Source organism: Eulemur rufifrons, chromosome 7 (genome assembly GCF_041146395.1).
Source record: "Eulemur rufifrons isolate Redbay chromosome 7, OSU_ERuf_1, whole genome shotgun sequence".
NCBI lineage: Eukaryota > Metazoa > Chordata > Mammalia > Primates > Lemuridae > Eulemur > Eulemur rufifrons.
In genome coordinates, this window is record NC_090989.1 from 153,600,874 (window position 1) to 153,613,544 (window position 12,671).

At 60.0% G+C, this 12,671-nt stretch overlaps 1 protein-coding gene across 1 annotated transcript in view; it reads right to left on the minus strand.

Moving 5' to 3' along the window:
- The window catches only part of COL7A1 (collagen type VII alpha 1 chain), a 30,489-nt gene that overhangs the window by 4,082 nt on the left and 13,736 nt on the right, over positions 1–12,671 (minus strand). The window contains exons 51-104 of the mRNA XM_069473611.1: positions 12,517–12,597; positions 12,380–12,415; positions 12,140–12,184; positions 11,871–11,942; positions 11,588–11,632; positions 11,307–11,333; positions 11,060–11,089; positions 10,862–10,942; positions 10,756–10,791; positions 10,644–10,679; positions 10,472–10,552; positions 10,176–10,211; positions 9,712–9,774; positions 9,581–9,625; positions 8,597–8,632; positions 8,488–8,523; positions 8,275–8,370; positions 8,112–8,147; positions 7,986–8,021; positions 7,832–7,879; positions 7,464–7,499; positions 7,214–7,336; positions 6,930–7,130; positions 6,800–6,835; positions 6,674–6,718; positions 6,423–6,491; positions 6,303–6,347; positions 6,119–6,181; positions 5,885–5,929; positions 5,484–5,519; positions 5,326–5,361; positions 5,124–5,168; positions 4,911–4,943; positions 4,769–4,831; positions 4,613–4,648; positions 4,452–4,532; positions 4,247–4,315; positions 4,105–4,140; positions 3,987–4,028; positions 3,768–3,812; positions 3,636–3,680; positions 2,912–2,947; positions 2,769–2,828; positions 2,521–2,628; positions 2,279–2,350; positions 2,084–2,119; positions 1,899–1,958; positions 1,763–1,807; positions 1,519–1,554; positions 1,384–1,419; positions 1,248–1,304; positions 1,035–1,106; positions 444–515; positions 195–230 (exon numbers count right to left, since the gene is read on the minus strand). Coding sequence (XP_069329712.1) covers positions 195–230; positions 444–515; positions 1,035–1,106; positions 1,248–1,304; positions 1,384–1,419; positions 1,519–1,554; positions 1,763–1,807; positions 1,899–1,958; positions 2,084–2,119; positions 2,279–2,350; positions 2,521–2,628; positions 2,769–2,828; positions 2,912–2,947; positions 3,636–3,680; positions 3,768–3,812; positions 3,987–4,028; positions 4,105–4,140; positions 4,247–4,315; positions 4,452–4,532; positions 4,613–4,648; positions 4,769–4,831; positions 4,911–4,943; positions 5,124–5,168; positions 5,326–5,361; positions 5,484–5,519; positions 5,885–5,929; positions 6,119–6,181; positions 6,303–6,347; positions 6,423–6,491; positions 6,674–6,718; positions 6,800–6,835; positions 6,930–7,130; positions 7,214–7,336; positions 7,464–7,499; positions 7,832–7,879; positions 7,986–8,021; positions 8,112–8,147; positions 8,275–8,370; positions 8,488–8,523; positions 8,597–8,632; positions 9,581–9,625; positions 9,712–9,774; positions 10,176–10,211; positions 10,472–10,552; positions 10,644–10,679; positions 10,756–10,791; positions 10,862–10,942; positions 11,060–11,089; positions 11,307–11,333; positions 11,588–11,632; positions 11,871–11,942; positions 12,140–12,184; positions 12,380–12,415; positions 12,517–12,597 — 2,958 coding nt within the window. The remainder of the gene's footprint in view (positions 1–194; positions 231–443; positions 516–1,034; positions 1,107–1,247; positions 1,305–1,383; positions 1,420–1,518; positions 1,555–1,762; positions 1,808–1,898; positions 1,959–2,083; positions 2,120–2,278; positions 2,351–2,520; positions 2,629–2,768; positions 2,829–2,911; positions 2,948–3,635; positions 3,681–3,767; positions 3,813–3,986; positions 4,029–4,104; positions 4,141–4,246; positions 4,316–4,451; positions 4,533–4,612; positions 4,649–4,768; positions 4,832–4,910; positions 4,944–5,123; positions 5,169–5,325; positions 5,362–5,483; positions 5,520–5,884; positions 5,930–6,118; positions 6,182–6,302; positions 6,348–6,422; positions 6,492–6,673; positions 6,719–6,799; positions 6,836–6,929; positions 7,131–7,213; positions 7,337–7,463; positions 7,500–7,831; positions 7,880–7,985; positions 8,022–8,111; positions 8,148–8,274; positions 8,371–8,487; positions 8,524–8,596; positions 8,633–9,580; positions 9,626–9,711; positions 9,775–10,175; positions 10,212–10,471; positions 10,553–10,643; positions 10,680–10,755; positions 10,792–10,861; positions 10,943–11,059; positions 11,090–11,306; positions 11,334–11,587; positions 11,633–11,870; positions 11,943–12,139; positions 12,185–12,379; positions 12,416–12,516; positions 12,598–12,671) is intronic.

Here is a 12,671-nt window from a genome sequence, read left to right on the forward strand (position 1 = left end):
CATAGGGACAGGGTCACCATGGGCAGGGGATACCATCATAGGGGATTACTGTGGAGGTGGGGGCCCCTGGGCGATGTGAGGACACCATGAGCACTGGGTCACTCTAAGGCCAAAGACTACCACATGGGCAGGACCCCCATAGTGATATGGCCCTATGGAGACAGGGGCTCCCTGTAAGAGCAGGGGCACCTTACCGGGTCACCAGGGATCCCTGCTGCACCAGGCTCTCCCTGTGGGAAACAGATTGGGGGAGCCCATCAGTGTGACTGTCCCCCTGCTGGCCTATTTGCTGTACGTGCAGCCACTCGGTTACTCAGCGGCCAAGGCCCAGGCTGCACACATGTGGCCAACAGCAAGGGAGCCAGAAACCCTCCAACGCTTGACACCCAGGAACAGGTGTGTGTCATGTGTGGCTCTGGACTGGTGCCTGAGTAGAGGCTTGCCTTGGGTCCCGTGAGTCCACGTGCTCCCAGCGACCCAGCCGAGCCCTTGTCACCAGGTTCTCCCTTGGTGCCCTGTGGGAGTGACCAGGAGAGGGACACAATCAGGACCATCCCAGGCTTAGAAGATGACTGGAACCCACTCCTCAGTATTGCTCCCACCGATCATCCCCAGGGCCCCATCCCATCTGGCCCGTACCACATCAGGGTGGAGCTGGGGCTGTGGTCCATGGAGCTGCTCATTTCTCACCCCAAGACCCCCAGACTCTTGCCCTCCCTCTTATCTCTGGGTCCTTGATCCCATCTGGAGCAGCCCTTACACCCAGGAGCCTTCTTCCTGCCCCTACAGAGCCCCTCACAGGGCCACAGTCCACAGAGCTCTCCTCCTGACCTCACACGAAGGCCCTGAGCCCTCCTTAGAGCCCCCTTCCTCTCAGCACCCTGTGGAGTCCCTATAGCCTACAGATTCCCCTTCCCCTCTGACCCCCAGAAAGCCCCCTCCTGTCCTCCCCTCTTGCCCTCACAGACCCTCTATGGAGGAGCCCCACAAGCCCACAGGACCCCATATAGAGTACCCCATCCTCTTCCCTGTACCTTGTCACCAGGCACCCCAATGTCTCCCCGAGGTCCTTTGTCACCATCTATGCCCCGAGGCCCTCGTTCACCCTGGGTCGGGTCAGAAGTCCCAGTCAGGAGCTGGAGGTCACCCTCTGGGGGTCTGAGCTCTCAGATGACCTGGGCAAGTGCCACAGGAGCCCTCCCGCATCCAGGGGAGCCCCAGTCTGCACATGAACCAGACCCACTCACCATGTTCCCCTTGGCACCTGGTGGCCCCGGAGGCCCCACAGTCATGGCTGAGTCACCCTAAGGAGGTAGAGAGGAGTCAAAGGAGTCAGGAACATCCTGGTCCCCTGTCCCTGCCCTCCCCCATGCCCATACTCACCTTGTCACCCTTTAGCCCTGCGGTTCCAGCGTCACCCTATTGGGTGGAAGAGTGTGAGTCCCACCCAAACTGGGGAGTCCCCAGTCCTGAATCCCTACCCCCACTCATGCCAGGGCTTGGTCCTCACATTCTTACCTTCTCTCCACGCTCCCCACGGCTGCCAGGGAGCCCCTGTGTGAGAGAAAGTGACTGTGAGCTATGGGAATTTGGGGGCGGTGGAGGACCAAGGGGGACCCGGAGGAATGAGGAAAGATAGAAGACCAGACAAAGAGGACAGGAGAGTCGATAAGGAGAACCAGAGGCCTGGGGAGGACTGCAGAGAGTGTTCCAAGGACATAGAGGGCACAGGCAGGGGAATGAAGTCCCCAGTGGGACCCACCATGAGTCCTCGGGGTCCCTCCTGGCCAGGGCGGCCATCTTCACCCTGGATGGGGACATTAGGTCATTGACCAGAGGCAAGAGCTGTGATGAACGGAGCCCCGGTGGGCCCTGGCTGTGGAGCAGAACATACGTACCCGGACACCTGGCTCCCCGCGCTCGCCTCGGGGCCCAGGCAGCACTGCTCCAGGGTCTCCCTGGAGATCAACAGGACACCAGGGATAAGTGAGGTGAATCACTGGGGGACAGAAGTCATGGGGGGTCAGTGGAGATTAGAGGGGGTGAGGCACAGGTCAGAGCCAGCAGCATTTGTCCCACCTACCTTGTCCCCTTTGGGTCCAGAGGCCCCCGGTGCTCCCTGTGGGTCAGAGTGAAGTGAGGGTCTTCTGGCCATCAAAGCCCACGCATGCCCCCAGCATGTGTCCCCCAGTGTGTCATAGTCCCCTTTGCCAGTCCTCTAATGGACAGTCACTGACACTCAGGCAACAGACACATAGGACATTGGGCTTCTACTCACCACTGACCCCGGTGATCCAGGTGGCCCCAAGGGGCCTGGGGCTCCTTCTCTCCCTGGGAGACCTGCCAGACCCTACCAGAAAAATGGGCAAGAGAAGCAGAGAATGACTTGGAAACCCTCCTCCCCCTCTGCCCCCGACAAAGACTGTGAGCCCCCAAGGCAGGGCCACTGCCTCCTCACCCCACTGGATTCAGAGGTCTTGAAGTCACCAAGTCCCCACATGCTGCTCCCAGCCCCCTCACCCGCTCTCCGCTAGGGCCCGGCTGACCCGTCTCTCCTCGAGGGCCTGTCTGACCAGGGAACCCGACAACACCAGGAGCACCAGGGGGCCCAGGGGGGCCCAGATCTCCCTGAAATAAAGATAGCCAAGGGAGGAGTGGTCACCATGGGACCTCCACTTCAGGACTAGCCCCAGAATTCCCTCTTGCTCTCTCCTCCAGTGGCCTCCCTGCCCGTCGACCCTGCCACTGGTGAGGGGGCCCTGACTTACCTTCATACCTGGAGGACCAGCTGGCCCAAGGGGGCCCTGTACCCCAATTCCTGGGTCACCCTTTAGGGGAAAGAGGGGTCAGATCAGGCTCAGAGAGTCCCAGGACCATGACCCCCAGCAGGGGCCCTTCTGGGTACATGTACCTTTTGACCTTTGAGTCCTGGAGCCCCTTTCTGACCCTGAAAAAACAAACAGCATTTGAGAAGGTAGGAATATGAGCACAGAGCTCAGACGTGGCCCAAAAATATTCCCAGGGGAGCTCAGATATGACATGAACACATGGGAACTCAGGCATGTGACCAAGAATTGGCTCACAGGAGCTCAGACAGGACAATGGACTGACTCTTAAGGGCACAGACAGAGGGAAGCTCAGATGTGACCACAGATAGGTGGGAGTTCAGGCATGACCACAGGCACATGGAGCTCACACATGAGTCCAGACATCCAGGACCACAGACATGAGCACAGATACATGGGAACTCCAACGTGTCCATTCCCAGGGAGCTCAGACGTCATCACAGAGGTGAACTCAGACAGGCGGGGGTGGGAGAAAGGAGAATTATAAACACATGACCAAGGAGAGACCCACAAGAACTCAGACGTGTCCTGAGACCTGGGACATTAGACATGTTGAGGAAGAGAAGGTCGAGGACAGGCACACAGAAGCCAAGAGGGGGCACCCAAGCCCTCGGAGTGTGGAAGCCAAGAGCGTGTGTCCCTGTGTGCTCCAAGAAGCAGGCTCCGGAATGCTGGGACACGCAGCCAGAGTCAGGGGTTCAGACATGCGCACAGGCCCAAGAAGGGTCCCCCATGTCCACAATCGTACTCCTCAAGCCAGGCTTGCACTTGCCCAGACCCCAGACTCACATCTTCCCCAGGGTCTCCAGGCTCCCCTGCACGGCCAGCTTCCCCCTGCACAGAATGTGTGGTGAGGGGGTTCAGCCACCCAGCCTTCCCCCTCTATGCCCAGAGTCCAGGCCCAGGCCAGCCCCACCTCACCTTCTCGCCCCGTGGCCCTGGAAGTCCTCGGTCACCTTTGGCTCCCTGTAGAGACAAAGGTCAGGAGGCAATAGAGGCATCAGTCACAGAGAGATGAGACTCCAGGAGGGAAGCACGGGGCCAGGAGTCAAATGTGGGGCATATTATGGAAGTGGAGGATCACAGGGCTGGATCAACCATGGGTCAGAGGTCACCTGCTGTCAGATGTTCCACACTCACCGGCTCGCCCAGCAGGTCTCCAGCAAGGCCTCCAGGGGCTCCCTGAGGAGGGCGAGGTCAGTAGGGCTCCTTGGCCCCCACGGCCTGGCTGCTCCTCCCTGGCCTCCCGCACACTCACCTTCTCTCCCTTTGCTCCAGGGGGCCCGACCACCACCTGTGGGGAATGCCTAGTGAGGTGCCCAGCCTCTGCCTTCTCCCTGCCCCTCCCTGCCATCCCGATGGCATTCAGACTAAGGCTTGGGGTCAGGGTCAAACATCACCTGTCCAGGGGGCCCCATGGGTCCAGGTTCTCCTTTAGGTCCGACAGGGCCGGGCAGACCTGGTAAACCCTATGGCAGAGCAGCACGAGGGGCTCAGTGCCTCTCCACGACCTGCCCCTGCCGCCCACTCCTCACATTCCAGGCACACAATTGGGCACCGGGACCCCACAGCAGGCCTGTAGCAACCTCTCCCCAAAACACGTACTGGCACACCAGGACTTCCTCTGTCTCCATCTTTTCCATTGGTACCATCGCGACCTGGGGCTCCCGGCTTCCCCGTCTCCCCCTGAGAGGGAGGAGCTCTGTCAGGTGCCTGCCTGCTGACCCCTGACCCCTGGGGCCCAGCCCCTGACCCCTAGGACTCACCACTTGTCCAGGCAAACCTGGTGACCCTTGTGGACCCTGAGGGGAAACAAGTCAGATGTGACGATGACACGGGGCAAAGGACAAAGGAGGACATGGGGGAAAAGGGGACCACAGGGGTAGGAATATGGTGTCCCTGCAGGGGCCACAGGAACTCACCACAAGGCCTGAAGGGCCTGGGGGCCCAGGAAGTCCCACAGCCCCAGTAGGTCCAGGCAGGCCCTGGAAGAAGAAAATGTTCAGGGCAGTGCCAACCCCACCCGTCTCCCTGTGACCCCAACCCATGAGCTGGGCCACTCACGCGTCCTGGGGGTCCTGTCTCTCCAGGCTCCCCCTGCAAATGATCCAGAGACCACATGAGCAGAGCCCATGTGGACATGCCTCCTGGTGCTCAGTCAGCCTCATGGCAGGGAATGACATCCAGGAGTCTGGCCAGTGTTGACCCTGCATGTGGACATGGCTCCAACGTGCCTTCTCCTCGTCCCATTCACATACCCCCCACGCCTGTACTCACCTTCAGGCCAGAGGGTCCCTGGGGTCCTGGAGGGCCAGCAAGACCCTAGAGAAAAGTATCAAGGGTAGGGGACAGGGGTCAATGCTATCTGCCAGGGCTTAGTGGATTAACATAGATAAGACCTAGCTGGCTCAGCAGCAGTGACCAATGGCTGTCCCATCCCTCCTGGACCCCCACCAGGCAATGCTCCCTCATCACTCACTGGGGCACCAGACGGTCCAGGGTCTCCATGGCCTCCCTGTTAAGGAGAGAAAGAGTTTGAGAGCCATCCCCACCTCACCAGGGAAACTGAGGCAGTACTGCTCACTGGGGCAGGGCACAGGTTGGGGGCAGGAGAGGTGAGAGTTCTTGAGTACTCACCGCTGGGCCAGGGGTCCCCCTCGGACCCTGCAGACCCTGCATAGAGAAGGTGCACTGAGCCTCAGTTTGGGCCTCACCTGGGCCTGTTCCCACCTTCTGGGGGCTTTGGCCTTGGGGGCCACTTCCACACCCCACCCCTCCCAGGCACACAGCATGTGTACCTATGGCCTGCCCCTCATGGACAGCTCACATGGGCCTGCACACATGCACACACACACAGACATGCACACAGCAAGCCTCTCAGATGTCGTGCACATGCACCCACTCCTGGTCAGGAAGGCACAGCCCCCCGACTGACAAGTAACACATGCACACACACACACACACACACACACACACACAGATGCCAGCACCCAGCAGGGGTCCAGAGCCTGGGCCAGGCCACTCCTGCCACCACTCACCGGCTTCCCTTCAGGCCCAGCCACGCCACGCTCTCCTGGTAGACCCTGAAGAGACAGGTTTAAGGCTACTCTGCTCTTGTCCCCCATGCCCAGCTTCCCCTCCACCATCCCCCTAAACAGTTGGAGACAAGACCCAGACAGTGCCAGGCAGTGCAGACTCCAGCCCTACACACATGACAATACATGAAAGAGCCATGTTCTTGCACGTATGTGGCCCGTGGGGCAAAGACTCACCGGGCTGCCATTGAGACCCCTCTGTCCAGGCTCTCCGCTCTCTCCTTTGACGCCTGGCATGCCCTGCAGGCAAAGCGTCGTGCCTGAGCCCCGACCCCTGCCATGTATCCATGCACATGTGCACACAGCCCTGGCATGCCTCCATAAACGAGGGGGAAGTATACAGTGGGGTGGGAGGCCTCACCCTGTCTCCTTTGGGACCTGGGTCACCGGCACTGCCTCGCTCCCCCTGTGGGGATGAGATGTGAAGTCAGGCCCTGGTGCCATGGCAGGGGCTGCCCCCAAGCTGATCCCACACACTGACCTTAGCACCCTTGAGTCCAGGGGGTCCCTGTTCTCCAGGGAGTCTGGGACCTAGTTCATCCATGGCCACCTATAAGCACAAGGTGACAGGGGAGAGATGTGTCTGTCACAGAGGCATGGAGGGGTCATCACAGATCACAGGATCACAGAGGGTTATAGGGTCAGAGATACCATATGGGATTTCTAGGGCCCAAGCTAAGGGTGCCCTCCTGGTCACCCATCACAGGCCCAGGGCAGGGCTGGGGTGATCACCTTGGGGCCAGGGGGTCCAGGGAGGCCAGGAGGGCCATCTCTGCCCTGCAGAAGAGAAGAAAATGGGGTGGTAGCTCCAGCACAGCCTTCAGGCAGCCCTGCTCTGTGGAGCCCGTCCCAGCTCACCTGTTCTCCACGCTCTCCTTTCTCTCCCCGTTCTCCCTGAAATGCAAAGAGCAGGGTAAGGGCCATGCCCATGGGGTCCAGCCCCTCTGCACCCCATCCTCCGGCACTCCCAGCCAGTCCCGAGGCTCACCCTCTCTCCTGGCCTTCCTGCCTCCCCCACACCTCCAGCCTGGCCTGGAAGCCCAGGAATACCAGGCTTTCCAGGCTCCCCAGCAAGGCCGGGAGGCCCAGGGGAGCCCCTCTCCCCAAGGGCCAGGCCAGGCGGCCCCTGAGGGCCAGGGTCTCCACGCTCTCCCTTCAGACCGCGTTCTCCAGGAAAGCCGATGGGACCCTGGGGGAGCAGAAGAGGGAATATTGGTGGCTGTACAAGTACACCCTCCATGGGGCACTCCCGACTGAGCAGCCACCACTCACCTCCTTGCCTGGGGGGCCCCGCTCTCCCTGTTCCCCCTTGAGGCCAGGACGCCGGTCAGGCACAGGCAGGAAGCTGCCAGAGCTTTCATCCCAGGTCTCCACGATCTCCCGCAGGGCAGACGCCTGAGGGACAGCAAGGGGTCAGAGGAGCAGGGCCCATAACTGCAACCGCCCACCCACTGGGCCCTATGGGCAACACCTACCCCAAGGGGCCCCACCTGTCCCCACCTCTAGCCCCTAAACAACCTACCTTGACACCAATAGTTTCCAGCAACCGCTCCACATTCTGGGGATACAAGGGTGGGGGTGAGGGGCTGCCCACAAAGGAGAAGCCCTTGCCTTCTGCCCCACACTTGTTCTAGAAAGTGCGTCCATGCCCTCTTCCCCGGGCCTCTGGCTCAACCGTTAGCCCGTGGTTGAGGCCTGGCTGGAGGCCGCCAGGAGCCCCTTCCTGGCTTGTCCACATTGCCCAGGTTCTCTTGAGTGTGGGCTCCAGGAGCCCCAGTGGGGCAGGGGGCTGAGCATACAATACAGATCCTGTGGGGCCTCAGGGCAAGGGGAGGGGGAAGGAGAGGTAACTCCCATGGGCGTGCACACGAGTCCAGGGCCAGGACTCACCGCCATGCTCCCAGGCTCTCCTCTCAGGCCTCGCTCTCCAGGGCGGCCCTGGAGAGAGCAAGAGACATGCTGATAGGACCCAGCTTGGGAGGCGTGCGTGTGCATATGTGGGTGCTATGGCTACCCGTGCATGTGGAAAAGGTAGGGGCCTCACCTGTTCCCCTTTGGATCCAGTCTCCCCACGGTCGCCCTGAGAACAAAGAATGATCAGGTAGGGGAAATGTCTCCCAACCCTGGTCTGCCCCTCACCATACCCCCTACCCAGTATACGCACACTCACCTTGGGGCCTACACTTCCTGGGACACCAGGAAAGCCCTGAGATATGACAGAACACAAAGGGGTCACAGAGGACACAGAACACAAAGGTATCCCAGGAGGGTATCCCATAGAAGCATGATGGCCTCTGTTGCTCCCAAGTCCCAGAACCACCCTGGACACTCACCTGGCCAGGAAGGCCAACTGGCCCTGGGAGGCCTGGAGGGCCCTGGAGTCCAGGGCTTCCAGGAGCTCCATGCTCACCCTTGGGGCCATCACGACCCTGTGGAGGACGCAGTCAGCCTCAGGACACTGAGAACCCAGAAAAGAGTGGAGCCATACTCCACACAGTCAGGGTCAGGGTCAGGAGTCAGAAGTTGCAGAGAACCCCAGCACTCACTTCTCTCCCAGGGGCGCCTGAATCTCCTTTCTCTCCCTAAAGAAGACAACGATGCTTTGGACATGGCCCCACTCTGAGGCCAGAGCAGACGCCAGGCAAGGGGCTTTACCTTCCTCCCGTCTTCTCCAGGGTCCCCAGGTTCTCCCTGCAGGCAGAGGACTCACATCAGCCCAAATGTTCACCGGTGTCTGGTTGCAAGACACTGTCTTGGCAGATTTCAGATGACTATGACTATATGTCTGTGCCTGTAGATCCACAGCTCCACGTGTCTTAGAGTGTGGCCTGTGACTGTCTGAGTAAGCTGCGGCATGTCCAAGGGTGTGCTTGCACAGGCCTGCTCACCCAGATGTAACTGCACGTGGCCTTCTGCCTCTGGCTCTCTTGATGTATCTCCACATCTCTGCACCTCTGGGTTGGTGAGTATCCACATTCTGGGCGTGTGCGTGTATCCACATGTGTCTTAGCATGTATACCTGTGGGTCTGTGTGTCCTGGTCTATCTGCACACCTTGGCCCATGTCTGCATATGGGCATGGGCTTTTACATGTACACAGTCCCCCAGTGCCTTGGCATCTGTCTGCAAGTTTTGTGTGTATGGCCATATGTATGTGAGTGACTGTGGATATAAAGGCATGTGTCAGCATGTCTCAGCATGTGTCACACATCAGAGTCATGAATGTGTGTCTCATCATGTCTCAACACAGGTCCACATTAGTCCTAGGTCCATGTCTTAGCACATACCTGGGTCTGGGTGGAAGCATCTGGGGGTCAATATGTCTCCAAGGGCCCTAAATGTGGATTCATGCCAGTGTATCCGTGCCTCATTGCCTATGCCTGTGGCTGTGGGTTATCTTGGCATATGTCACCCATCCAGGCACCAACTGATCCATCCACCTAACTCACTGTGTCTGCAAGGCTGCCTGTGTGTGCACGTAGAACTGTTTCAGGATGTATCTGTGTCTGGGCTAAGTGTACAGGTATTGGCACATGTCCATGTGTGTCTACATGTGTGCTTCTTGTGTTGCTTGCATATCTGGCCTATGTGCGTGTGCTGGCATTTCTCAGCATGCTGCAGCTGCCCTGGACACACTCACATTTTTCCCATTCTGGCCAGGTTTGCCATCCTCGCCTGGCTTTCCCTGTGGGAACAGATCATTGGTCAGACAGCAGGGCTGGGGTGAGGGGAGTAAGAGGGCAAAAGGATAGTATGAAAGCCTGGACTCACCGGTGCTCCAGGGGTGCCAGGGGGACCGGGGGTCCCATGTTCTCCTCGGAGGCCTGGAAGCCCCTGGAAAAAGTCCTTGTTAAGATTGAGAGGGCCTCTGAGATATCTCTCAAGGCACACCCCATGGACTGGGAGGATCTCACTGACATCTTCCTCCAGTGTAGAGACCTCAGGATCAGGAGGTCCTATAGAAATCCCCTCAGACATAAATCTCATGGGCTGGGGGGACCCCTGCTGAGACTCCCAAGGGAAGAACCCCCAGAACTTGGGGAACCTATTAAGACCTCCAAGGCAAAGAAGGTCAGAAAGGGGGCTTCACTAAAACCTGTCTGCCAGGGACTGAGACCCCTCTCAAAGACAAGCTGGACCCAACCCCCCCCCCGTCCACTGATGCTGAGACTATGAGGACCTTCTTACGCTGGGCCCCTGAGCCACCCTCCACCCTAGCATCTCCTCTTACTTACGTCTCTTCCTGGGTCCCCGGCTTTGCCTGCAGCACCCTAAGGAGAGATTCAAAGTCAGTGCCTCATGGTCACCGGGTCAGGAGCACTGCCCACGGACAGGGCCACTAGCTGCTGTGAACCCAAGGCCTGTGTGGCAGTAACACACCCCACCCACGCAGGGCTCTGGGAGAAGACACAGATCACACACCTGGCCCCAGAGCTCGTCAAGCCCAAGACCACCCAGAGAAGGCTCGGGTTTAGGGGCCTCATGTGAAGGGAAAAGGGAAGGGGATGACCAGGCGGTGACTACGACTCACATTCAGCCCAGGAGGGCCAACAGCGCCAGGTTTTCCATCCAGCCCACTCCGGCCATCCAGCCCAGGGGGGCCCCGGTCACCCTGAGGAAAACAGAGTGGTAAGAGGCCTCGAAGGCAGAGATGGATCTGAGAGCCCAGGGTCATGTCCTGAAAAACCTCTACCCCCTCTCACCTTCTCCCCAGCTGGGCCTCGGACACCTGGGTCCCCCTGGAAGGAACAGGGTCAGATAAGAGGTGAGGGCGAGGCAGGGACTTAGGCTGATGGAGCAAAGTGCACCACTCACCTGTGGGCCTGGGGGTCCCCGAAGCCCGTCGACGCCCTGAGGATAGGGGAGGAAGAGATCAGAGCAGGCTTTCCTAGGCCCACCACCCCCACAGGACCACACTCACCCTCTCCCCAGAGGCTCCAGGGGGGCCGGGGTCACCCTTGGGCCCTCGAGGACCCTCCTGTCCGCGGTCCCCAGGCTCTCCCTGTGGCAGAGATAGGCTTGCTGAGGGAACAGCCCCGAGCCAAGGCATGCCCAAGGCAGACCCTGTCGTGAGCGGCACTGTGATCCTTTCCTAGGCCCCACCCACAGACCCCAATACCTTCTCTCTGGCTCCAAGTCCCGGGTCCACCTGCCAGGGGGAGTGACCAGTGAGGAGAATGGAACAACGAGGGGAAGCAGGGTGGTGCAGGGAGACAGGGTCAGTGAGGGGCCACAGGGATCAAAGGGGGTATCAGAGGGGCAGTGGGGGAAGTGGGAGTCAGTGGAAGGAATGAGGGGACATGGTGTGGAGCCAACAGAGGCAGGCGAGGGAGATGACAGAGGCCCAGACCCAGCGCAACCCTTACCAGCCGTCCAGGTGATCCTGGGGGGCCCTAGGAAAGGAAATGGCTGTAGCCAACTGGAGCCCTGAGGTCCAGGCATGGCTCAGGTTTGGCCCAGGCTCAACTCTACCCCCAATTCCCTGCAGCACCGCAGTGCCAGCCCCGGAAGGGAGGCCAGGCCCAAGGGTGGCCATCAGTGCTCCCACTTGACCTTCAGGCCCCTTGTGTGAACACCGGCCAGAGCACTGGCAGCAGCACCAAGAAACTCCCCGCCCTCCCAAGCCCAGAGCACCAGCACTACTCACCGGCTCCCCACGGTCGCCCTTGGGTCCAGAGGGTCCAGGGCTGCCCTGAGGAAAGCCAGGGGTCAGGGTCGCTCAGGGCAGACAGGAGTGTGGGGGAGCTTTGGAGGCACCATGAGGACTCATAGGGACCCTGGTGGCCTTTGGTTGGGATGCAGGGGTCACAGGGAGTGAGGACTGTGAGGGTTCAGGACTGCAGGGCTGGAGTGGAAGGATCGGGCTGGGAATTGGATGGCTGGGGGGCTGAGGCTGGGGTCAGGGATGAAGGTCAAAGGTTGGGACTCACATTTCGTCCATCCTCTCCAGGGTCTCCCTGGTCTCCCTTCTCACCTACAGGCCCCCGAGCTCCAGGTGCCCCCTGAGAAGAGCAGCTGGTCTGAGACAGACCCTCCCGGCACTTTGCAGGTTCCCCATGACCCTCTACATCGCCCCAGGTTCCCCATCACCCCAATATCCATGTCAGAGTTTCCCACCACCCCTTTCCCCCATGAGTTTCCTGTCACCTTCATGCCCACCTCCCCCATCACTTTCATACCTCTCCCTGCCAAGACTCACCCGAAGGCCACGCTCGCCTGCTTTTCCAGGCAAACCTGGGTCACCCTGGTGATGGAGAAAAGGGCCACATTGTGCAGGTGAGCTAGGATCTAACTCACCCAGGGAGTAGGGACAGAAGGGCCCGGGCACCAGCTGGACAGGAGGCAGGAGGAGGAACTGGTGACCTGGTGGAGCCCCCAGCCCACTGATATCCCAATTCAAGGGTAAAGGATCGGAAACCACAGCAGGGAGGAGTCTCACCGGAGGACCCTCGTCACCTTTCTCTCCAACTTCACCCTGTGAGACATGAGAGTCAGCCCTGGTCCCAAGAGCCCCAGTAATGCCGGCAACACCCCTACTCCCCTCCCTCCACAACTCCCCCAACTCCAGCCTCTCACATCTCGTCCTCGGGGACCAACAGGTCCTGGGGGGCCAGGCCGCCCAGGGTCTCCCTTCTCTCCAGGAAGCCCTGAGTCACCCTGTGGAGGAGGCAAGAGCGAGGCAATGCAGGATACCTGCACAGGCAGCCCTGGAGGGCAGGGGACCCCAGACA